Source organism: Haliotis asinina, chromosome 7 (assembly GCF_037392515.1).
Source record: "Haliotis asinina isolate JCU_RB_2024 chromosome 7, JCU_Hal_asi_v2, whole genome shotgun sequence".
In the NCBI taxonomy this organism is placed as follows: Eukaryota; Metazoa; Mollusca; class Gastropoda; order Lepetellida; family Haliotidae; genus Haliotis; species Haliotis asinina.
Genome location: NC_090286.1, coordinates 31,045,959 through 31,072,785, shown reverse-complemented (window position 1 = coordinate 31,072,785; position 26,827 = coordinate 31,045,959). Strand labels below are relative to the sequence as shown.

Sequence of the window (26,827 nt, the reverse complement as noted above, 5' to 3'; positions counted from 1 at the left end):
ACTTTCAACAAATTGAAGCAAAGTATTTATGGTGGCAGTGTGTGATGTTTTAGACTGAGAGACATGAGAATTTCAATTTCTTACAGAAAAAAAACAGTGAAGATCCCGGATAGAACTGGTCTTACGCCATCCATGCATGACGTATTTACGGAACACAAACAACTGCTATTTACGGAAACCCTTTATTGACCTAAATATAAATATGTCAGAATAAACGCAGGGAAGTTGAAATTTCGAGGTGCTTAGTTTGAATTGTCAGATACCAAATTTAATGTTCAGGATGTTATTATATCATCAATATTCAGTATCTTCATTGCCTTCAATATGCATAATTAAAAACCAGTATTCATCTAAGGGTCTTGAAAGTGCTAAATGTTCCATTAGACGATAAAAGTGTGTTGTCTCAACAACATCATTGTTGCCTGGCGCACTGTTCTGCCAAGTCGCTTGCGGAACACACACAAAAAACTTGTCTTTTTTCTTGTCTTATCGAAACACCGTGTAGGGAGATGTCCCGTGAATGCTGACATCTTCTTCACAGGTTCACATGCAGTGTGAGATCCGAACCGATGCTTCCTGCTGCGGTCTCTTATAAAACGTTCTTCGTAGATATCACGAGCTCACTACAAACAGAAAATCTAAACTGACTTAAACCCGGACTTTTCTGAATCAGTAAGTCCAAAACCGTGAAGTCTACATCCAGTACATGGCGCTGCCTGTGTTTCATGCTGTACCTAGAACAATGCTTGTCTCTAAGTATTTTGAACTCGGGACTGAAACAAATGACACTTTTCAAATGTGTATTTCGCGTATTTAGCTGTTGCCGTGTTGGTTTGGGTTGGATATGAACAACTTCAGAAAACATGGATGTATGGCCATGCTCATTACCTTTGGAAATTGTGAGGGACTGAGTGAGTATAGTTTTGCGCCACTTTAGCAATATGACGACGGGGAACACCAGATTTGGCCTTCACACGTTGTGCCCATCGAACCATGACAAGCGGACGCTTTAACCATTCGGCTACCCCAGCGCCAATTGACGTAGTGTGTATCAGCAATATAATACAGTCTAATGGAGTCTTACACAGACTTGGAATGACCGAGTTTAGTTTCAGACAGCTTTTAGCAGTATTTCCGCAATATCCCGGCTTGGAATACCAGAAATGGACTTCACACACAATATCAAAGTGGGGAATCGAACCCGGGTCTTTAACGTCATCTCCACTACCCCACACTGCAGTGACCAGTGACTCACCTGAAGTCGATCTCCCCATCCCCATCCATGTCCAGCTGCTTGATGATCTCCTCTACCTGGAGGTCAGTCAGTGGTATGCCAGCATCCTGTGGACACACGAGGCACGTGAACTCAACAAAGGTGGTCCTGTCAGTGCACGTGATATGAAAAAGGTATCGTCCTGTTTTTAACACACTCACCGATATTTGTTATTCTAAGATGCTTCAGTGAAAGATCAAAGGCGCCGACCTTACTTTTATCAGACGGTAATATGCTTGTTTTGCATTGCGTTACAATGCCTTGGCGCCATTCTAGCCTGCTCCCTCGTAATCGAACGTCACAATGTAAACGACGTCACGATGCATGTCAGTTGTCATCGCCCAGTACAATCTGCTATAGTAAACCACTCCGTTGCATCACGTTTCTTGCCAATCTTGGTTTGCATTTGCGCCACTCAGCTGAAATCACTAGTGGAAACATTACGTTTTTGTTTTCCGGCGGAAAAAAGTCCCACAGTTCCTCTCACAATGTTCCAGGGACACGGCAACGTTCGCAATGTTTCCATGCCCACAATGCAAGTCGCTTGACTTGTCAGCTTCATCTGTCTGTAATGATCCATACTTACGTTGGTAGCACAAATGCTACGTGCATATTGCTCTATATGGTTTGCATTAATCACAGGTGTAGTTAAAACAATTTAGAGAAAATATTTAACCCGAACGTAAACCGTCATCCAACTGTTTATGATCTGTTTTGTCTGGTAACGTTTGTCTTACCGTAGGGTGGTAGACACGTCAAAGGAACAGCGCGTCAGTTAGCCGTGTGCGAGGATCTTTATTTAGGTCACCGACACCGTCGTTTGTTTTCTGCCTTCGATTAATCGAAATTATCCTTAGCAAGAATTAAAATAGACCTTGCTTGACTCGCGGAAGACTAAGTGTCACCACATTCGTTGAATAATCTTAGGAAAGAAGTACGTAGGTCGATATTATTTGCTAATGTTGGGCGAGTAATTATAAAATACTAACCTATGTCAAGTATAACACCATATTTATGAAACTCGTGAATGGTATCGGTATCTATCTCGCTTTCGCTCGTTACATACCAAACCATTCACTCGTTTCATAAATATGGTATTACACGGAACATAGTTTAGTACTCTCTAATTGCTCACCCGATGAAGATATCACTGTTTAATAATTTTACAAAGTTACTACACATTGCATAAATACATTTTATGATTACTCCGCCTTTGAAAATATCACTGTAATAACTTTACAGTTATTACACATTGTGTAATAACATCGAGTGATGCCGTACCTGTGACGTCACAATGCTAATACCTCTGGCACAATAGCTATTAGACCTTGCTTGACTCGCGGAAAGCTGAGTCTCACCACACTCGTTGATTCTTAGGAAAGACGCACTTAACTTAGCTAATATTGGATGAGTAATAAATAAAATACTAAACTTTGTCCCGTGTAACATAAATGTGGCATTACACGGGACGAAGTTTAGTATTTTCTATATACGAAGTAAGCGCTTCGATTAATGAAGAATATGGCTTGATATTATTATGTCCATTCGTTGCGTCCATTAGATATTGTCTATGTTTCTGATGGTAGCGGGTGGTAATAAGTTACATAACTTGTGCCCAATCCTTTTCAACATTGAATAAAATATGTTCAAAACAAACCAATATTTCAGCTGCACGACAACAGTTCAGTCTGAACCAGACAATACAGGGACAGACGTCGTGCACATATCTGACGTCGTGCACATATATCTAATCTTTCTGTCACCTTGTACATCATTTACTCGTGTCGTGTGCTTCAGATTAAATTCATAACACTGAATATACGAACCCATCCAATGTAAAGGACTATATCTCCCATTCGAACACTTTCGGGGTGTTTAGGTGACAGACAGAACTACTGCCAGCAGCTTATGGAAAGTATGTAAGTTGCCACAATGGAAACTTTTAAATAACATGTAATCTAATGAATGTTATTAGAATAGCTGTATTAAACGTGCTTTCTTCACAATGAAATTAACATGTTCGCTAAAACGAATCTATGAATCTATGTATTCACTAAAACATTGTCAGTCTAAGACTGGCTGAGATATCTGTTGTCAATTGGGTACTTTGATCATAGAATCTATACTAATACATAGGTTGTGTCCCTTTGAAGAACGCTCATGGCGCCCAGAAACAAATTACTCCAGCCATCACAGACAGCAGCCTTGATCGGAATAAATGCGAGTATGGTTTTTTGTTTTTTTAGCAATATTCCAGCAATAGCACGGCGGGAAACACACGAAACAGGCTTTACACATTGTACTCATGTGGGGAATTGAACCAGTGTCTTCAGCGTGACGAGCAAACGCTTTAACCATTAGGCTACCCACAACCCTGTTTGAAATTAAAGAACCACCGTGTTTCCAGTAATCATTTGGATGATGGCCTGCGCATACATTTTAAAACCAAACGACCGATCTGGGAAAGACATCATCCCATTTGTGACCACTCGCCCCTTCCCGCAACCTATATGCAGACTCGTCCCGTTCGTCATCACTCGCCCCTTTCCGTAACCGGCATGGCTAAGAATAATTCGTCACGCATGTCGCCATACATGGCAATCAATGATACATATCCGACAAAATAAACTTACCTTTTCCCTAAATGTTTCATAACATATCGTATCTAAAACTGTCAAACACTGTCATCCTATTTTGTAGGTCCCATGTAAACCATCCCAACAACATCGTAAAACAAACACTTTGCACGATTCTTCAAAATTCAACCTGTCATTCATTGTTTGAATATTTCAGGATATTGATCATGTTAGAGTGAGTGAGTGAGTGAGTGAGTGAGTGAGTGAGTGAGTGAGCATTTTAGTTTTACACAGCTTCTAGCAACATTCCAGCAATATCACGACGGGGGACACGGAAATCGGTTTCTCATATCACATCTACGTGGGGAATCAAACCCGGGTCTTCAGTTTGACGGGCGAACGCTTTAAACACTAGACTATCCCACCACCCTCGTGATATTCGACACCAGCAGCCCCAACATGTTCGTTATTTCTCTAGACAGGTAATGTATAACGAACTTGCCCTAGCCTTGCCTATAATAACCTACCACGCTCTATCGTATTTCATTACGTACTCATTGGTTACTATCACACCATGACCCAGCGTGACAAAAGTCGTCCTTAAAAGGATTAAGATGACTTCGCTGTTTACATTATAGATCCATCCGCTATCCGTCATATCTAAATGGAGCAATTAATACATATGTCTTTATCATAATATTTTCCACAATGGGTGTTACGTGAAATGTTACCTAAAATGATTTGATTTCTTAAATTAGCTAATGGACATTCTCTTAAAATTTTAAACACAATGGCGTTAAAAATGTGAATAATTGATACATGGTTTCAGACATAGTATAATAAATTTATCGCGACATCGAACTAAAAAGCAAAGGTACAAGAGTTACCTCCCTTTGCAGTATCTTATTTTCATCAGTATCACCATTCACAAACCGTATGTTGTGCATGCAGTTTGGATAAACAAACAAACAAAACAAAAAACAAAAAAAAACAAACGCCGATAATTAGATCAAAGCTAAACACCTTCACAGAAATTCAACAGAAAAGATATTCTGACGTTGAATATTATTTCTTAAATAAGTGATACTGGTGTTGAAATAGGAACACTGGACCAGTAGCTTAACAGTAAGGCTGGCCATAAGGAATATGCACCTCGCACACATTTGCATACATTATTTGACAAACTCCTGACTCGATGTGCAGTTTTATGAGGCCGCACAAAAGGAAAGTTTGTTTTTCAGATCCCTGGGCTAACCTGCATATGAGCTTGAAAGGGGGATAATTTCTGAGTCCTTTGGAGTCAAGCATTCGTAACTACCCGTCTCTTTCCATGACCCACAACGTGTCGGAATGGCACGAGAAGATACGAATGGGGACTCAAGTAACAATTACGTGTTGTATATACCTGAACAAGCGTGTAAGATTTACTATAACAACAGGGTCCTTATAACAGGATCCTTGATAAAGATAGAAGTGCGCATTTGTATTCCGTGGACATCAATTCAGTAACTTAAATATGTGGGGGATTAGAATGATATTTAATTTAGACTTTAGGTATTTACTTCACGGGTGTTTATGGACACCACAGAGAAGCAAAACTGATATTCAGTTTCAGTTGCAGCAGCTCCAAAACGTTGCCAGTAGGCACACAGGCCGTGTTCTTGTTCTATGTTGAGGTGTCGTCCTTTCACTATCATGAGGGTGTGGTAGGAGCATCGGAATTACTGTGCCAACGTTTCATTCCTTGTCTGAACATTTAATAATTTTTTGTTCATTTTATGGTGAGTACTTTAATTGTATGCTACTTTTAGCAAGTTTCCAGCAGTATCACAACGCGGACACAGAAATGGGCTTCACATACATTGTCCATGCGGGGAATCGAACACGGTTCTTCGGCGTGAGGAGCGAATGGTCTGAACACAAGACTATCCCACCGCCCGTCATGTTATGGGCACCAATATTAGCCACTTCTGTTGGCAGGTTATACTGCGATGACACGGGCCATGCCGACTACGCATGCCCTTTCATAGTCTAACACCACTTTTCATTTTAATTCACGCTGTATCTCAGCGTGTCAAAAATCGTCCGTATTAAAATTATGGTGACTTTGCTGATTACAGCTCCGTCCGCTATCCGTCAATCGATCTCACTTCACTAACACGGTATGACTTTATCATTTCACTTTTCGTTATGGGTGTTACGTGAAATGTTATCCAGATATATTTGATTAGGGCTTTTTAACAATAGTCACTCTATGGCCATTTTAAACACACTGTCATTAAAAATGTGAATAATTGATACATGATTTTAGACATGATGTAATACAGATATCGCTGTATCGAACTAAATTAAAAGCAAGTGTACCAGAGTTACCCCCCTTTGCTTATCTTTTTTAAAAGTATTTTAGTCCTGTGCTGCTTTTAGCAACATTCAAGCAATATCGCAACGGGGACACAGAAATGGGCTTAACATGTTTTGTCCATGGAGGGAATCGAACCGCCAGGAGCGAATGCTTTAAACACAGGGCTACCTCACCACCCCTCATGTTACAGCCAACTGAATTAGTAACATGTTAGACACGTCTCTTGGCAGGTGAAATGCAATTATGTCCACTTTGTTTTCGTATTTTCTTCTGAAGACTTCTGTGTTAGCACTCTACTATTTTTCTTTCACGCTGTGTTCCAGCGTGGCGAAATTCATAGTTTCATTTGACAATACACGACTATGTTTTACAGCTCCGTCATCGAACCGTCAGCTGTGTAAAGCTCTAGTTAAACGGAATGCCTATATTGTTTCATTTTCCATTATGGGTGTTACGTGAAATATTATCTAAAATTTTTTGATTTACTACCTCAACTAAGAGACAATCTCGTAAAATTTAAACCACAATGTCTTTTAAAATGTGAATAACTGATACGTGTTTTGAAACGTCAAGTGATTCATTTAACGCTATATCAAAGAAATTCCAAAGCAACGGTACAAGAGTTACCTCCCTTGCATCTATTTACACTTGTGTCACCATTTCACAAATTAAATGCAATGCATGCGATAGGAAAGAAAATCCGCCAGTGATTAGATCAAAAGGTAAATTACTTCACAGAAGTTCAACAGAAGAGATATTCTGACATGAAATAGTATTTATTAAATAAATGATACTGGTGCTGAAATAGGAAAACTGGACCAGTAGCTATAACAGTAACGCCGGCCATAAGGCACATACACCTCACATACATTGTATACATTATTTGACAAACTCTTCACTCTGTGTGTTATTTTATTAGACAACACAAAAGGAAAGCCTGTATAATGTAAACCCTGGACTGACTTATACATGGGAACGATTGGACCGTTAGTAATAGAGCAATATATCAATAACAACAGTGTATACGCCGAGCTTGAAAGAGGAGGTAACTTCGGACTTCCTAGGACTCAAGTAACAATTGCTAGTATGGCATCGTCTTGTATACTTAAACAAGACTGTAATAATTACTTTAACAATAGGATCCGTATAACTCCGAATGACTATTAGTTGAAGTAACAAAATAATTATTTTAGATAATATTTCACGCAACAGCCATAGTGGAAAATGAAGGAATAAACACAGTCGGTTTAGTCGATGTAGGTTGACGGAGTTTTAAGATAGCAATGTCATCAATAACCGAACTTGAAAAACGGACGAATTTGTCACGCTGGGAAATAGAGAAAAAGAAATCTGATTATGACAGTTGAGTAATGTAATAATCGTGACGAAGTCAATTTTATTGCAGTTTACCACAAAAAAAACCCCAAAAAACTTACATATTAGAACTAATATTGTCTATATCAACTGTTAAAGCGGTCACTCGTCACGCTGAGGAGACTCGGGTTCGAATTTCCATATGGACGTGATGTGAGAAGCCCATTCCTGTGTTCCACGTGGTGATATTGCTGGAATACTCCAGAAATACTGCTAAAAGCGCCACTTGTTACCTATTCTCGACGTTGAGGGCAATGTAAGAAGCACCGTACTCACTCGCCATTCTCAACTTAAAACTAACCTTAAGTCCCTCCTTGAACTCCTCGTGCGTGACGCTCATGCTGCCATCGGCGTCGAAACGGCTGAACAACTCCACAATGGTGATGTCCTTATCTCTGAGGTACGTGCTGATCACATGCATGGCTTCCTCCACAATGTCGTACCCCTTCATCTTGCGCTTGCCGTAGGAGTCCGTGTAGCCGTAGACGACGTCTAACTCAGGGTGTATGTCGTACAGTTCGGACACGAGGTCGGCGAATCTTGAGCTCAGGATCACATCCTGCCGAAGAAACGCGTTGCAAAAGGTGTGAGTGGTGTTTAACGTTTTTTTATCCAATCAAGCGTTCGAATTTACACCATTCACGACCAGCCGTAGACTATTTGACTGTTTTATCAATCGGGGAACATAAACAAACCTCGAGGGTGCATGAGCCGATGAGGCGATGGAACCCTCGTGACCAGTAAATAACTTATAATATAATATTAACAACAATACATGTACAGTTCACATGCATGCGTCTTTGACAAAACACGAGTATATAAATAATTCCTTACACATCTATACAGTAGATGTGATAAGGGGGTGTCGTTTAAGACCCTTTATAATGAGTGAGTTTAGTTTTACGCAGCACTCAGCGATATTCTAGCTATATTCTGTCGGTCTGTAAATATTCGAGTCTGGACCAGACAATACAGTGATCAACCTCATGAGCATCAATCTAAGCAAATGGGATACAATAGCATTTATCTTACCTCACACATGAATGTCGCTTTCTGATTGGCTAAGCACTATGCTATTATTTTCAACGTACCCTGCTTACGTGCGATGTATTATTTTCAATGTACACCGCTGGGAAGTCCGAACTCTTCTGGTGCTTCGTGGTAATACTTTTTTACTTCGAATAACATTGAATCATGCATCAAGCACGGACATTACCTATGTTTTGAAAATCAACGGAAGGAGATAACTCTAAATCTGTTTACGCTGTGTCGTCTGCAAAATGGCGATTCTCCTCGCATTCTAGAGAAGTGTTTAAAATTAAAATTCAGGTGTTCGGTGAGAGGGCTCGAGGAACATAAACAAACCTCTAGGGTACCTGAGCCCTTGGCCCCCTCGTGACCAGTGGACAACTTATAGTGTAAACCAAGTTAGCATGGGTTAGTTGTAATCCGGATATTTATTGGTCAACACTCTTCACACCCGCTTGCCGGAGGAGTGACTATGTTTGGTTTGGTATTCCAGTTATTTGGAGTGTTAGTTTTCGGTTGTGGGGGCGTGGTGGGGTAGCCCAGTGGTTAAAGCGTTCGCTTGTCACGCCGAAGACTCGGGTTCGATTCTCCATTGGTACACTGAAGTATATTTCTGGTGTCTCGTACCGTCATACTGCGCGGACACTGCTAGAAACTCACTCACTTACTTATGTGATAAGCCACAATGTTCCATGTGTCAGACAGTTAACACTTTTGCGCGCCCTGTTTGCATCTCCACTCGGGGTATTTTCATTTTTGTATCGAAATGATGCTACATTTTAACATAAATATAAATAAAAGCATGTGACCTGTACACACCGACATGTCCAGTTTGGTCAGTTTCAAGGTGTCCGTTCTCTTCAGGATTTCCAAGGCCGCCCCTGCACACTCGTCTGAGATATTATTCTTACCTATCTGAAATCAGTGAACACAACACGTTTAACATTGCACATGAACCTGTAACAGCAATGTTAAAGTCGTATGTTGTCGTGCAGACGCCATACAAGACTAGACCAGTGTAGTTTTAGTTTTACGTCGAACGAACGTGATAAAATGAGATAGACCTGGCAATGACATGATGGATCACTCAATCCAGTGACACGAGAGCGTTTGTACTGACTGATACACAATAAAGCATATTTCGTTACAACCGCCGTATTCAGCGAACAGGTTACTTGTTTATACGTGAGGGCAAAATGTCGTTTTCCATTATTATAGGATTTACATTTATTTTTGTAACAATCCAAACAATCGTCTCCACCATCACCCCCACCAAACCTAAACACCTCAACAATAAATCCTATCTTTAACATATGTCCTAGACTAATGCTTAGTGAAAAGGAGCCCCTGGGAGACCTGAACCTGAGGAAATCTAGACTTGCTTCATTTCAGGCTTTAGCATTGCAGAGGCGGTTTGGCAGTAGGGAAAATAATGTGGTCCAGGGATTGTGAGACAGTCCAGGGTTCAGCATTGCAGGGAGGGGTTAGCAGTAGGAAATTAATGTGGTTCAGGGATTGTGAGACAGACCAGGCTTTGGCATGGCAAAGAGGGGTTGGTAGTAGGGAAGTAATGTGGTTCAGGGACTGTGAGACTGGCTACACATGCCCGTCCAAGAAGGACATCAAATGAACCTCAAATGGACAGTCCGAAAGTCAGCATTACCCGTAGTGTTTCCAGAGTGTCGTTGACCTTTAACGCTGAGACGAGTTCCAAGACCCCGATTTGTCCGACCCTGTTGCAAGCTAAGTCCAGGTCGACCACAACGGAGTTGTTCTTCAAGCATGATGCCAACGCTATGGCACCGTCGTCGTCGAAGCCGTTCCAGGACACGTTGAACACTTTGATGTTGACGTTTTCCTGGGGTCGGGAAAGAAACGGAATGGTGAACGAATGTTGCTGTACAGCACATTTTGAAATATTCCAGCTACATTACGACCGCTTGTACTCTTGCCCTGCTATACTGGTGGTTGATGCGATGAGCATGAATCACGTCATGATGTAACACAAAATCAGCCATGTTAGATAACCTGTTATAGTTTGTTTGTTTGTTTGTTTACTCCGCACTCCGCAATGGGCCAGCTATATATATGGTGGCAGCATGTAGGGTAATTGAATCTGACCCTTCAATCCCGTGATCAACAGCATGAGCATCGATCTACGCAACCGGAATACGATGTCATGTGTCAACCACGTTTGCGAGTCTGACCACCCGATACGGTTAGCCGTCTCTTACAATCCTGGATTTGCAAGAAATAGTATGCAAATAGCAACAGCGATAGTCTCTACAGGCGCTTGAGCCAGCTGAGTAGGGGTTCGGGGGCATGAAAAAGTATAGATGGACAAAACTGTTGAACACAAATGAGTACTTCGCGTGAAGTTACGCCCATAAATTCTGACACTTATCTTCATGGGTCTGGATATTGTAAGTACCTAATTTCTCCGCAGTTTTTTTGTGACAAGCACCAGATTTAATTATTAGAAATTAATATTACTTGTGTTAAATGTAATACCTAAATCAGTTTGCTGAAGTCTCTTTGCCTGGAGAGCAAAATCCTATAGAAACAACATTTTTGGTGTTCCTGACTTATTGCTAAAAGTGGCGTAACACCAAGGTCACTGAGTCACTAAAAACAATTTTCTGCTAAAATGGTCAAAATTCGGGTGACTCTCTGTATATGTATATATTCTACTAACCGACAATCCTTGAGCTAATTGAATCGCCCCGGCGCCCCGGAAGTGATTCCAGCTGAGGTCAAGTTCTTGCAGGGAACTGTTTTCAGCTGGAACAGTGGGGTTTTTTTTAAAAAAAACAACATTTAATCTTGTTCAATACACAGTAACGAAACGAAATATTTCAACGCTTGGAAGGAACATGGAAAGGCCTTTTTGAAAAAAAAACCCCATTTAAACCCCAAATGATCGGAGGCATATTTCCAGAGATTCCAAACTTTGCTATATCGAATGTTTCCAATGTTTAGAAACAAACAATGAAAATGTATGAAACACATTCCTCCACCGCCGTGCTATTACTGGAATATTGCTAAAAAACAGTCTGAAGCTTTACCCTCCCACTCACACGTATAGGTTGCTGAAGATAAGTTCAAGCCAGGATCACTACGTGTCATATTATTGTGCAACTCGTCCTACCCCTCATCAAATATACTTAGCTCTTTAGAGTTGCGTCCCTTGGTCACGCCAGGAAGTGAAACTCACCTATCATCTGTTGTAAAGCCTCTGCAGCAGCATCACCGAAAGCGTTGTGGCTGAGGTTGAGACGGAGAAGCCCTGTGTGTCCCTGTGCAATAGACAACATTAACTATACTACACACCCTTTCTTTACGGTGACGCACATTTTCACAAGATCTGCAGGTCAGAACATTGATTACAGGACAGTCTTGTTGACCGGGCAGAATTTTTAGACTAATTTATTTAACTAGATATAAAAATATTAATCAGTATGATTTGATACATCTAAGCACTTGCATATTACAACAGTACGCTCCTCCTAACCCAAACAAACACGTCGTATTGTGTGCTCTGTGGTACAGCGAGCTCTGACAAACGGAAACCTGGAAATCGTGGAAATCTCAAGGCGAAGCTCTGCCTCTAGAAAAGTTTGGCGGTGTGGTACGGAATTGACATTACGTTCTATATCAATCTCAGGGTGTGTTACAGAACGTCATTAAATAAGCGCAAAAGAAACCCCACATGACAGGTGTAACAATGCAGTGAGAAGGAGCATTATGAATCATTTTACGACCTCCGCCAGTTAGACCAATATCATACCGATACCTTCACACCGGAACACACGTGTTTAATCAGGCGGACATGTTACAAAAACAGGGAAAGGGGAGCAACTGCGGACATCATAACTGCCAACCACTACTAATATTGGCGTGACCACCTTTTTTCTCTTAAAGATAGGAGTTGGGTCACCCTTAACAGATACAACATATAACTGCTGTTTAACGCGAAGTTGTAAGGAATGATTAAAAGTCATTGACTTCACTGTTATAACAAGTGTCACTGGTATGAAACAACAAGAGCTAGAACAGTTTAAAGGAACCAACACTGGATAAACAAACGTCAGTAATGTGGGGATTATTTAGTCCCTTTGCATACTCAATGGGTCCAAGTAATACACACTTGAGCAACTAACACAATGTGAACACAAATACAAAAACTAGTAAAGAACCATCATAGGACAGACTACCCTCTGGTTCTTGGGGATTATTCTGCCCCAATTGAAAACACAAAACTCAAAGATCCAACACAAAATCCTGAAGGTAAGATGGACTCTTCCTGTTGCGCTTAGGACGACTACACGTCTGTGCAGGGTCAGTGTCTGGAAGAGGCTCTGGAGGCTGTACTATCTCTGAAGGAGGTTCCGAGCTTGGTGGAAGGTCATGGCTAAACAGGGGATCAATTTCACTGGGAATCACTGGGTGATGGATCACTGTGGGGTTCATATTAACCTCCAGATCTGTATCAGTAACAACAGGTACACTAGGCTCCTCTCGGTCTTCTTCCTGAGTGACCTGCGGCTCTTGAAGTGTAGGTGGAACAAGATAGCAATCTGAGGAGTGAATACGGTATGCTGTGTCGCGTAGCTGTACTCCAACAAATTTACGCACATCGCACCATGGGCCATCAATATTGGAGACGAGATATCTTGAACGAGAACACGCCTTGTTTCTATCAGACTTCAAGTAGACAATGTCCCCAACTTTTAACACAGGAGGTAATGGAAACACGCCGTTGTCACTTTTGGCTTTGACACTGTGGGGATGGTTCTTCAAGCGAGAATCGTGTTGAGAGGATATCAATGCTCTGTCTGACATGGGGAATTGCTGGTGAGAAAATTGATCTCGTTGAGTCCAAATCTCACGAGCCGAAAGCCCGCCGTGACGAATGCGCGAGTTCAATGAGGCGACTGCTACTGCTAGGGCCGTGGAAGAGATGGCACCCCTTGATGGATCGGTTCTCAGAATTTCTAACTCTAGTTCTTGAATAGCTCTTTCAGCTACTGGGTTTTTGTTGACATTTTTGACGCGACCAATTTCAAGTGTCATTCTGTGTGTCGACAGCAAGGGGTCATTGTGTAAGGCAAGAAATCCTGGAGCTGGATCAACACGGACTACGCATCTTGGTCCATCTAAGGGACACATTCCGACACATAAGCGAACGAGAGCATCACGCAATGTGCAAGCCTTCTCATCCTCAATGAGACATGCAAGGGTAAATGATGACACACATTCCCTCAGGACAAAGATCATCTGACGCTCACGACGCATCACATCAGCTGCGTATGAAACTCCAACTACTTCTGGTGGCTCAGAAGTGGACTGTTCTAAGGTCACTACAGGTGCTTGTTTGAGGGCAGCGCACTGGTGACATGTTGAAGAGATGCGTTCAATTGTCTTGTCAAAATCAAGAGCATAGAAGTACCTATGAAGGACCTTTTTCAGTTGGTAAGCAGAGGGATGGTTGAGCTTGAGATGCAAGGCAGTTATGATTCCGTCGACAATCTGGCGGGGAATAATGATGCATTCTCTTGGAGGTTGCAGGGGATCAGCATACCTGACAACCAACAGTCCGTCTTTTGCAATTGTAGCAACAGCGAGGTAGCGTTTGATGTCTTTGATATTGGTCAGTTTCTTGGAAGGACGTGTACCCTGTAGCAGATGCGCATGGGTACGTCTTAGATCACCACACTCACTTTGTAAGGAACGCCATGTGGTGCGAGTCATGAAGGGTAGTCGTACTTTTCCGGACACAATGTCTTCGACAGAGGTACTCCTTACAACGGATTCTTCCATGGTGTCAATAAAAGAGCATATCTGACAAGACTGATCTGAGCAATCTGGAGCGTTTCTGCTGGCAAAATCAGACGGGACATTGGATGCACCTGCAAGGTGATCGATAGTAGCTTGATACTGGCTCACGACAGATAAGAAAGTTGACACTCTCGGGCTGGTTGAGAACTCCCCTCGACATAACTTTCGAAAGGCAAGGACACATGGCTTGCTGTCTGTCAGCACATGAGACTTGTGACGAGACTGAATCAAATAAGGACTGAAATGCCGAATCGCAGCAGCAATCGATAATGCCTCTATTTCACAAGGTATCCATGAAACTTGTCGTGGTTTCAGCTTGGCACTGAAGAAGCCTGCCAGTTTTGTCTTGCCATTCCTGACCACGTACATTGTGGCACCAATACCAGGCTTTCTCAGGGCTCCATCTGTCACAATCCACAATACATCATCTGAGCATGGGAGGGTGATTGTCTTGTTCATGGCTAATGACTTCTGAGCTGACTGAAAGGTTTCGACTTGATCAGTCGTCCAATCTATCTTATCACCCGACTGTCGTCCTGCGGTAAGAGCATCAAGAGGACCTATTGTGGGTGCACATTGGGGGAGAACGCGAGACAAGACCTTGTAAGCTCCAATGAATGACCTGAGGCCAGAGACAGTTTTGGGGAGACTGCAAGAAGATAGGGTTGCGATTCGATGGGGACTTGCTTGAATACATCCATCTTGCCACTTCCATCCAAGGATGGTGACTGATCGTGGAGCAATGAATGTTTTCTTGGGGGAAAGCTTTAAGTTGTTCTTCTGGAGGGCTTGTAGAACCGACTTCCAGTTGTCCAAAAGTTCTTCAGGTGTAGATCCGCCACAATACAGATCGTCAGCGAGCTTTGCCACTATTCCTTTTGCAATGAGGTCGCCAAGTACCCGACACATGAGTTCCTCCAAAGCAGTCTCACTGCCCGGCATTCCCATGGCTGATCGTACGTATACCCTGACACCTCCAAATGGTGTTGCCACTCCACAATATTTCATAGAGTTTCTCGATAGGGGTATTTGATAGAATGCACTGGATAGGTCTGTGGTGACTAGATACTTCCATTGACTAATTTGTCGCAAAGTAGAGTCCACATCCGGAAGCAATGACGGCTGAGGTTTGCTGTAGCGTCCCACATCTCCAAAGGATGTTACCAGACGGAATCCACCAGATGGTTTCTTGACCAAGAAAGACGGGTTTAAGTATTCCACGTTCACTCCCACATCTTCAGGGCGTTTGAATACTCCCTTTGACTCTAGATCATCAAACATTTGCTGTAACTCTACGAGACGACCTCTTGAATATTGCGGCAACCGTCCCTTCCGTTGGGGAGGTAGTACAGGTCCCATATTGACTGTAGCCTGGAATGGGCCTGATGCTCCATTGTATCCTTTCGCAATTGGCTGAAATACTTCATCATATTGGCAGATAAGTTGACGAAACTTGTATGAAACGTCCTCTGGGAGTATGTCATGTGGATCGACTTGTACACTGTCAGAGCAAAATCCAGTGGCATGGTGTGATGAGTTAGTAGCTGGTGTGTTGGGCTGGACGGTGTCATATGAATCTGTCGTCGTGACTCCACGTACAGAGCAAAAATGTTCGTTTTTCCTCAGAGTCTGAGGGTGATCGGACATATTCAGTATCCTTACACGACCGGACAAACATGGCAAAATGCTAGGGGGGGGCCACAAGTTGGATAGTGATGAACAGGAACGTCTAGTGTCTTCACGGGGTTCAACTGCAACAAAGTGTTCATGTTTGTATTCCACGGGCACGGAAACCTCCAGGTATTCACCTGGCCATATGGTTGTTGCATTTTCAGGAGCTCTCACTACGACGGCTCTTCTCACCGTGTGTATGTCTGGGTTCTCATCAGACTTGTAACAAATGCTAGTGTTATCCGAAAAAATGATAAGCTGGAGTGCAGGGCGTATTGTAATGTCGTTTTGTGACAAAAAGGGTATACCGGCGAGTATTCCGACATCAAGAGACTCTACAACCAGACCCTCAAAACAAAACTCTCTGTTATCTCTGTGGACAGTGAACTTTGTTTCACCGACTATTTTCAGCTTTGAAGTACCATCAGCTTGTCTTGCAGACTGAGTACTCCTATTGATGGGGGTACCTAGATACCTGGCAGTATCGGCAGAGATCATGTTGCCGGTAGCACCGGAGTCAAGAGTGAGGCGAACGCAAATGTGGTGATAGAAAGCGTCCATGTATGGCGATTCCTCGACATGGACCCGTCTTGCCGATGTTGTAGTACTACTAGGGTCATTAGCAATAGGTGCATCTGTATCATGACATGTATTTTCCTCGTCACTGGAGGGCACGTCGTCCAAAATGTGTGCAATTTGCCGTGCTTTCATGATATACTTGCGATCTCGGTCGGGCAAGAATTTGCACTCACTTAGGAAGTGATTCACACTAGCGCGCTTTGCTGCTGTACAAAGTGGACAAGATTTGAACCGCTGAGTCGTGGACGAATGTTTTGTGTACTGGTTACGAGTGGATGTCTGAGAGCGCATTACTTTCACATCCTCTGATGTACGTATCTCATCTAGTAAGGAGTCTAAGGCCTGAGAAATTTCGGGTTTGATTGACGCTAATGTGCGTGAACGTAACTCCGTCCCATATCTCTGTTTCACTAAACGGGGGAGGTCTTTGTGTAACAATCGCAACCAAGTAAGCACTATTAGGTTTTCTACGGTAGGAGAGGCTTCTTCGTCCTCGGCAATCGCCTCGCCATGGTGAGTAATGCCTGAGTCACGTAGAAGTAAATTGTCCTCTATGAAAGCTGTCAGGCGTTGATACAAATCCTCCGGTCTCTCATCTACTCCCAAATGAATGTCATCAAAGTCAAGAAAATGACCCCCGGTTGATTGAAAACCAAAATGGAGGCGAATTGACTGCCATATGTACGGTAAAGAGGTAGAATTTTTCACTATGGTGTTTCTCGATATGACAGGGCAGTAGTTTGCGATTTGGCCGAGCATAAGTTCTAAAGTAGTGACTTTTTGTACTGCTGTTTTGCGTTGAGCGACAGCGACATTTTCTCCATCATTTGTAAAACCCCTGTTCGGGTTGGCACGAGATTTCTTCAGCCAAGTTACACCCGCTTCTAACAATGGGGAAAACGCTGCATCTGTGGACAATGTGTACAGTAAGTTTTGTTTCCAACCTTCGAAAGAATTAATGGTTTCATTTTTGGTAAGGATCCATTGTTTTGGAGCCCTGTGTGTTTGTGCCATTATGACAACACGCTGAACGATACTAATGTGTGCCTATCCAGATCAATTGCGACATTGACACCAGTGAGAGCGTGACGCTACGGTTTCGTCTTGAATGGGTCTTAACCAGAAAATTCTGACTTTACAGAAGGGTGAATACGTATCCACGCTGCCACCACGCCAGTTAGACCAATATCATACCGATACCTTCACACCGGAACACACGTGTTTAATCAGGCGGACATGTTACAAAAACAGGGAAAGGGGAGCAACTGCGGACATCATAACTGCCAACCACTACTAATATTGGCGCTCATCAAACAGGGACAGCCCGTGACGTCTTAGTGAAGGTCATGCATGTATGGTCATCCATACACCTCGCCATAAAGTGTAGAAATACGGAGTAGAAATCTGTGTCTAAATAAATTAAATTAGAATAAGAGGTGAAAACATCTGCTTCCGTGCCACTGAGTATAATCATAGTTGTAAATAACAACAACCGCCTGCACCACTTCCGGGTTTGATCTTACATGGCGTTGACACGTTGTTGATTAATGGAATACTGGACAAAACAGCACTAAACCAGACTCACTCATTTATTAACTGACTCAGTGTAGAATCAAACTACAAGTCCCTGTACAAGTCCTATTGATAGCATTGTCAAATATTTGCACTCTACTAATCTCGAGCTACGAATGACAACACATTGTTCATGATCACCTGAACGAGTTGTAGAAATCTAGCCAACAGATGTTGTTACCTACCTCAACGGGTTTAGCTATGAGTTGTGCATCAGAGTCACTAAAATCGTTTCCTGAAAATATTAGAACATTGTGCTTTAATACAGAACAAGGAAGTGGAGAAAGGTTAAATGACAATGTTATTCGATAAGAATCAATTTTGGTAGGAAGTGTACAGACCATTGACGTTAATATTCAAGAGTCAACAGATTCCGCAAATCATTATTGCAGTCAAAACGGTACATATTTAACGTTTGAAACTCATTTAATATCGCATGGCACTGATTAATGGATGGATCACATGTCATCTTATCAACAGAACTCCATGACAGCTGTTTCTTATTTCCACAAACTGACATATTCGGCTGGCGGGCAGACAGGCAGAGACTACACCTGACACTTGATATTGACATATGTTGAGCTGAGAGGCAGGACACCAAGGGAACACCTACCTGAAGCGTTGAGATGGCGGATTACCTTGTTCACCCTGAGTAACTCCCCAAGATGCCGGGCACCTTCTGTTCCAAGGCTGTTTTCGGAGACATTCTGCAGGTACCACAGACACATAAATACTTGTGTATGACCCCGAGTGCGGTGGACGTAGCTTAGTTGTTAAGGCGTTCGCTTGTCACACCAAAGACCCAGGTTCGATTCTCTCTTGGATGGGATGTGTTAAACCTATGTGTGGTGTCCCGATGTGATATTCTACATTTCCCTTGATGTGAGAAACTTTGGATGCAAACCTTCTGTAAGGCCCTATTTTTGGAGAAAACGTTCATTTCCAGTGTCCTTTATGTTAGGGAGTGAGTGACTTAAGTTTTAGGCCGCTTTTAGCAATATCCCAGCAATATCACGGCGGGGGACGCCAGAAAATGGGCTTCACACATTTTACCCATGTGGGGAATCGAACGCGGGTCTTCGGCGTGACGAGCGAACGCTTTAACCACTAGGCTACCCCACAGCCCCCCTTTATGTTGGAAATATAAATACGGTGATACCAAATCTTTTATGTAGCATAATGCAACACAGATTACATCTATAAGTGAATATTTGTTTTTAAAAATCGGACATGCAATATCTGTCTTCCTGACTTGAGCTCAGACGCTGATGAATTGCGATACATCACAGTAAAGTCCAACAAACATGGCACCAAAATAAAATAAGCGTGAACAAACACCCTAAAATATTATAAATCTAAACGGTCAATTAATCACCATAACTGAGTATAGTCTCGTATGATGATTGAAAAGTCACACAATTAGAATAGACTAGACATAAATTAGGCTATATTAGCCGTCAATTTACGAAAAGTAACGAGAGATGCCGAAAGTCAACGAAGCTTACCAGCTCCACAATGTTGTTGTTTTCCTGCATCATCCGCTGTATGTACATCATCCCCATCGGCCCCATGTCGTTACCGCTCATGTTGACGCTTGATATCCGGTCGTTTATCTGATTTGAAATATCAGGCTCATAACTTGAGTGAGTGAGTGACTTGGGAATAACGCATCCTGGTTCACGGGTCTCTCATCCTTATTCATGAAAGGCCCCGGAACCAGAATGAGAACGCTTCAAACAGTATTTTAGGGGTTTAAGGGGAGGAAACCCAAGGTAATGGAGTTCTTCAATATTTTCAGCTGTTTGGTGAAACAAGCCAGGGTCTCCTTTCACAAAGCGCTAAGGTGGTCGTAAGTCACAAATGTAAGCATAGGATGAATGGGTTTGTCGGTTAACCACAGTTTGCTTCGTGAAAGGAGCCCAAGAACGATAACTGTCATAACAGACCTAAAGTGAGTGGCGCTTGGACAGTATTTAAGTTAACACGGCGTGTGTGGGAGGGAATCCCGGAGCATGCAAGAGTAAGTTGATCACTATGTTCGTGAATCCCACAAGCATGGATATGATGGTGACACGTAGAAGCCTTGTTAGGAGGAATATGAGATTCGAACAACACAATTCCAACGCCCACAACACTATCGGCACAGTGAACATAGACGACTTGGCAAACACCATATTCAACGAAAATCATGCAATTTGCTTGAGTCCTATCCTTCATTCGAACCACAGGAGTCGTGCCAACTTACACAGGAGTACACAAACTAGGGAAATGAAATATCAGTTCTCATTGTCCATACTGGGTGGGTTAGTCAACTGACTTTTTGTGCTGGTCATTAGGTGCCTTATTCGGAAAATCGGCGAATAATGGATGTGACTCAGCCCCACAAAAGGACTATACCATGTCCTCAACTGAGAGAAGAGTTTAGTTTTACGCCGCTTTTAGCAATAGTCCAGCAATATCACGGGGACACCAGAAATGCGCTTCACATACTTAAATGAGAACATGCAATCCCAAATATTACGTCACTGAATTTTCTTACAGTAATTATAACGATGGTTTTTTTTTTTTTTTTTTTTTTTTTACTTGAGCTTTTGACCCCGGAACACCAGGTACATCCGTCCATGTGTGGGGATGCTTGCAGAAGTAATGCTTTCGTTAATGTACTTCAAGTGATAATAAGGATTCCTTATCAAATACTTCTTAAAACACCCAGGAGTCACCCCTTTTCTAACCGATGGATGAATGAAATACAGTGTAATCATACAGCCACGCTTGAAATACAATGTAATCATAAGGCCACACTTGCAATACAGTGTAATCATACAGCCACACTTGAAATACAGTGTAATCATACGGCCACACTTGAAATACAGTGTAATCATACGGCCACACTTGAAATACAGTGTAATCATACGGCCACACTTGAAATACAGTGTAATCATACGGCCACACTTGAAATACAGTGTAATCATACGGCCACACTTGAAATACAGTGTAATCATACGGCCACACTTGAAATACAGTGTAATCATACAGCCACACTTGAAATACAGTGTAATCATACGGCCACACTTGAAATACAGTGTAATCATACAGCCACACTTGAAATACAGTGTAATCTTACGGCCACACTTGAAATACAGTGTAATCATACGGCCACACTTGAAATACAGTGTAATCATAAGGCCACACTTGAAATACAGTGTAATCATACAGCCACACTTGAAATACAGTGTAATCATACGGCCACACTTGAAATACAGTGTAATCATACGGCCACACTTGAAATACAGTGTAATCATACGGCCACACTTGAAATACAGTGTAATCATACGGCCACACTTGAAATACAGTGTAATCATACGGCCACACTTGAAATACAGTGTAATCATACGGCCACACTTGAAATACAGTGTAATCATACGGCCACACTTGAAATACAGTGTAATCATACAGCCACACTTGAAATACAGTGTAATCATACGGCCACACTTGAAATACAGTGTAATCATACAGCCACACTTGAAATACAGTGTAATCTTACGGCCACACTTGAAATACAGTGTAATCATACGGCCACACTTGAAATACAGTGTAATCATACGGCCACACTTGAAATACAGTGTAATCATACGGCCACACTTACGACGAGTGCCATGGAAACAGCCATCGCTCCACGGGCCCCCATTCCATAATACTGCAGGTCAAGGAGCTCCGTGGCCCGGCCAAGCTTTTTGACGCAGTTTGAAGACGGAATGATGCCCAGTTTACGACAAGCTCGCTCATAGGTCCGTGTCCCTGTGTCGTCATAGCTGTGGAGCTTCTCTACAAGCGAAAGAACCGTTATATTAGATTTTGATTCGGATATCGGATCCATGATCAAAGTAATTTCGAATTCGAAACAATGGCAATAGGATTCTGTCGCTCACAAGGGAAGCAACTCTGCGTCTCGACAACTAGACGCAGGGTAAAGCTGAACAAACATCCTTAATAAACAGTTTCTCTCGAAACACGTCCTCTTAGTATATATCAATACACCTAATGTGTCGTGCCATTCGATTTGTTCGTATTATTTTATCATTTCCCTACATTAGTACATGGTAGCTAAATGAATTCGTGGTCAGATTTGATCACATTATTAACATGGGCCTAGTTTGTGATATTGTCTCACATCACAATACCAGTTAACATTATGACACCACCTGATGTCCCAATGGTCATAACTGGTGATAGGTTCACGGCACAACGTACCCTGACAGCTCAGACCATCAATCACTGGTTTGTCTGGTCCGGATCTCACTATTCATGTACATGTTAAAGTGTTCACTCACCACACCAAAGATCCAGTCCATTCCCCAAATGGATACATCGTGGAAATCCCATATCTGGTGTCCTCCGCCGCGATTTGTCTAGAATATTGCTAAAAGCGGCGTAAAAATAAACTCATTCAACTTTCGTCTCGTGTCGCGTGATCAGTAAATGTGTCATGCCATGACGGATTATCTAAAGCATAATGAAATGGATCGAGCGGTCCTTAATTTCTTTTGAGTGGTATATTCCTATCCAAATGGGTATGTCTACAGTGCAGGCACCAGTGTGTTCAGGGCAGATCTGTTGTTATCACTAAGATATCTTTAAAACGCAGTCTTGACTATTGCTCTCGTTATAACGCAATGGTTGGCGGACACTGGTGAACATTCACTATCGATATGGGACAATATAACACACAGAAACACATTTCAGTCTCGGTTGTTATGGAAACAATGTTTTATTGTATCGCATCATGACTCTGAATCAGAAAAATCGAATTCCATTCTTTGATGTATTTTGATGCATCTGTATAAATCGTCAGTTTAAAATGAGAAAGTTTAGATTCACATAGCAACATTCCGGCAATATCACTGCGGCGGGCACAAGAAATGGGCTTCTCACACTGTACCCATGAGGAGAATTGAACCCGGTCTTCAGCGAACGCTTTAATCTCTAGACTACGTACCCCACCGTCACATTTCGAATAACATGGATATATATCTACAAAAACCAACAACATTTAAACGTACAGTTATAGTTATTGATTAAATGAAAAATCAAGTGACAAAGTATGAAGGACTTCAGCGAAACGTGTGGTTTGCAATGCAATGTTGATCGATTCCCAGTGGCAGAGATAGTCAATAACCTCAGGCGACGCTCAGATCTCCTTACAACTCACTGCGTGAGGGAATTACCGCAAGCCTTAACAAAAACATATAGAGACGTAAAGTGAACCCCCGTTAAATAGACGGTACAATTATAGTCTGTGTTAAACAAGTACAGACATAATTCTATTCCGGATAAACGAGGTTTTACTTTTAAATTTATTGTGTCAGGGGAGACAACCGTAGTTGTCCAGAAAGCGAAATATCTGGATTAACAGGGTTCTAGTATTCTTCTTACCATTCAAATCGAGTTCAGTTTCCAAATCGTCCTCCACTTCATTGCCCGGCATCCCTTGGGGTACTTTCTTGCTTTCAAGGCTCAACGGTCTTGATCCGACAGGGGTGCGGCTGTTTTGTGAGGGGGTAGGGGCGGGTTGTGATGGGGTGGAGGCACATGGGGTGGATCCAAGTGCTTGTATATCCTCGTGGCAGGCCCTCTGGCTGCTGCGGGTGTGAGCAGAGGATCGCCCACTGCTAACCCTTTGAACGTGTGGCTGTCGGGGGTCAAAATATAAGGGAGATTTACTATAAAGATAACATGAGGCAGTGTGTTGCATGCGTAGGCCTTGTAAAACGACAACCTATAAGAGGGCATTCAGGTGTGTAGTAGATAATAAGATCCCTATTATTTGTGTTTTTGTTTCTTGTTGTAAAGTGCAATTGCTTGTAGCATAACAGATGGCCGGGATTTCTGATCAATGGCCTGAACACTAATGGTTCGATGGCGTCAATGCTTGACAATTATTGTGTTGCTTTTTTCAGACGTTGCTATTTTGTGCAATTTATTGTGTTATTTAAGGAGTGTTCTATGTTCAAATACATAGTTAGATATGATTTATCATCATCATCATCATCATCATCATCATCACCACCACCACCATCAAAGAGAACGTGTGCGTTGAGTTGCGTCCCTTAGACCATACGTATATGTGAAGATCCGAGGTAATACTGATCTTCAGTAACCCATGCTTGTCGTTGCAGGCGACTCACAGGATTGGGTGGTCAGGTTCACTGGCTTGGATGACACATGTCATCTTAACCCGACTGAGTTGTACGATGTTCAAGATGTCAGTCACTGGATTATGTGGCACAGACTCGAATATTCCCAGACCACTGCCATATGGCTGGAGTGCGGCGATGACATAGCAAACAAAATCCAAAAATGGTTGTGTAGTGGTGAGGCCTTTTGGAATGCCTCAGTATGCTCAAGATACCAGTCACTGGATTTTCTGGCACAGACCCGATTATTTACACAAGGCCTTTAACATTAGAAACCATACAGACAAACTAGAAATGGATTTTGATTAAACGGAAAATAATTGATCTATTGATAGTGAATGAATAAATGAATGAATGAATGAAACACAGCTGGATTCCAAAATTGAAGAAATAATTGACGAAAAAGGTTATTTGTGGAAGAATAAAAGAAATGAAACAAGATCAATCTAACACATCTTAAAACTTCAAACATTACAAGTGTTTACATGTCACATACCTGCCGGAGTATCGGTGGTGCGGTCGTCATATTTGTATCCAGTTTTATTTCAGTCGGATACTAACATGCTAATGTTAATCACAGAATACCACCCTGGGCGATAATTCCACACAAGAAGTCCAAGATGCCGTCACGATTTAACTAGAGATGTCAAATCCCTCAGCTTCAGTTTTGACACAAAACCGATTTCAAGTTCAAGCTTTTTTCTTCAGTGGAAACAATCCCGTGCGACCCTAACGAAGTCCAATGGCTGTTTGAGGTTTCATTGTTAACCCGAGATCTTACAAATTAAACTGTCTCGACTTCTCAGTTTATAAACTGACAGCTAAATATTGACACATATACCTTTGTATCTACTGTCACTCATGTCATTACAGTAGCCAGACATTTTGCCATCTCGACATGGAATCTTGTGTCAGGTAAGAGTATGGCACTCCTGTAAAGTACCTGTCATTATATTCCGACTGCAGTTCGTCAAGGCGTATACACACTTCTACGAAGGTATAATGTGTTCGATAACGCTAATAACAGCAACTTACAAACTCACTTTGGTGATTTATCGACTGGTGTGATACGGGCATAAGCCTTAATCTACCTACAAACGAAGGTGAAGTACTTTGTATATTAACAGCCATGGTATGACCGAGAAAATATTACGGACATATAATCGCCTCTCAATAGCTATATAGGTAAAAACCAAGCGTGCTTCACATAACGTTGTGTTATACCTGACATACACCTGGCTCAACAACAAAAGGAATCAATTTAATCCCACAGGGATAATCCGTATTACAAATCCAAGCAGTGAAAGACCCTATTAGATACTTAAATGTGCATGGCCATTGACTTATTAAGAAACGGGGCAATCATGTTGTGTGGTGAGACCGGTTCAACATACGCAGAAAGATGGCGAAATGTTAAAATTATCGAAGTGTAAACATATCTTACCGTAATTAACATAGCAGGTTCTTGGTCGCATCTGGTTTCTAAGGTTAAACTTGCCTGGGTGAACTCAGTTCGACAGTTCGATACAAGCGGAACAAACGAAGCATGTAACTTTAAAGGGATTGTGTGCATGACACAATTGTGTATTAAAGGGACACTGATATATTTCATATGAAAGAAATGGAAATGCATGCAATCTTTTAAGACAATTCTTTCGAAATCATTAATTAATAATTCCATGATATACAGTCAGATGTTCCTCTGTGATTACTTGTAACTTGAGTCGGAACATATGGTATTGTGGGCACATTTACAGGAAGAGGCCATGACTTACGTGTATATCTGTGACGTCAGTTTATCATCGGATGTGTCGATATCTGGGATATGTAGAGATGTTTTAAAGATCAATGAAATCCAAAAGCAAAGTACTATTTTTGACTGGCATAAATAGTAGTAGTAGTAGTAGTAGTAGTAGCAGCAGCAGCAGCAGCAGCAGCGGTAGTAGTAGTAGTAGTATGGGTGGAAATTACATGGGAAACGGAAGTGTCTATATATTGGATACATTACATTTTATATCAGCTCTACTGGCCCACCAATCAGTCGTTGTTCCCGTCTGACATATAAGGGTGGGTGTGTTTATCTGCCACACATGATACTACCATGACATTACAGTCATTATTGTGATACGTAATATGGTCACACAGGTAACGCCGACAATTTGGCAATGAAAGTTTCAGTAGTTTTACACATGGGGCGTCATAGGGAAAAAAATAACTTGAAAGTTAGCGGAAGATTCATACGTTGTGGTGGGTACCTTTACTGTCGCTTCAAGCAATGTTTTAACTCTCTGCTTCGGGATTGAACCCATGGTTTGACGTGATGAAAGAATGATTTTATAGGCGCCCACATTTCCGCTGT

General features: G+C 42.1%; 2 protein-coding genes across 2 annotated transcripts; both read right to left on the bottom strand.

Moving 5' to 3' along the window:
* Window positions 1-166: 166 nt before the first annotated feature.
* LOC137290927 (leucine-rich repeat-containing protein 74A-like) lies at window positions 167-25,443 on the bottom strand. Its single transcript, XM_067822138.1, has 13 exons — window positions 24,965-25,443; window positions 23,708-23,963; window positions 21,921-22,099; window positions 19,780-19,887; window positions 18,888-18,981; window positions 18,460-18,509; window positions 11,829-11,910; window positions 11,310-11,395; window positions 10,278-10,472; window positions 9,434-9,529; window positions 7,887-8,144; window positions 1,256-1,341; window positions 167-623 (listed from the first exon to the last, which is right to left on the bottom strand). Exons 1-13 carry the CDS (start codon window positions 24,992-24,994, stop codon window positions 590-592), a joined length of 1,554 nt encoding a protein of 517 aa, XP_067678239.1. The 5' UTR covers window positions 24,995-25,443; the 3' UTR covers window positions 167-589.
* On the bottom strand, window positions 12,861-17,716 carry LOC137291094 (uncharacterized). Its single transcript, XM_067822376.1, has one exon. It carries the CDS (start codon window positions 17,714-17,716, stop codon window positions 12,875-12,877), a length of 4,842 nt encoding a protein of 1,613 aa, XP_067678477.1. The 3' UTR covers window positions 12,861-12,874.
* Window positions 25,444-26,827: the final 1,384 nt, after the last annotated feature.

Bases quoted from the DNA above. Each gene is read 5' to 3' on its own strand.
- LOC137291094 (XM_067822376.1), bottom strand. From the start codon at position 17,716: ATGGCACAAACACACAGGGCTCCAAAACAATGGATCCTTACCAAAAAT.
- LOC137290927 (XM_067822138.1), bottom strand. From the start codon at position 24,994: ATGACGACCGCACCACCGATACTCCGGCAG. The intron at 11,396-11,828 runs GTGAGTTTCACT...CCACTGTTCCAG, and splicing joins GGCTTTACAACAGATGATAG to CTGAAAACAGTTCCCTGCAA. The intron at 624-1,255 runs GTGAGTCACTGG...TTCTGTTTGTAG, and splicing joins GATGGGGAGATCGACTTCAG to TGAGCTCGTGATATCTACGA.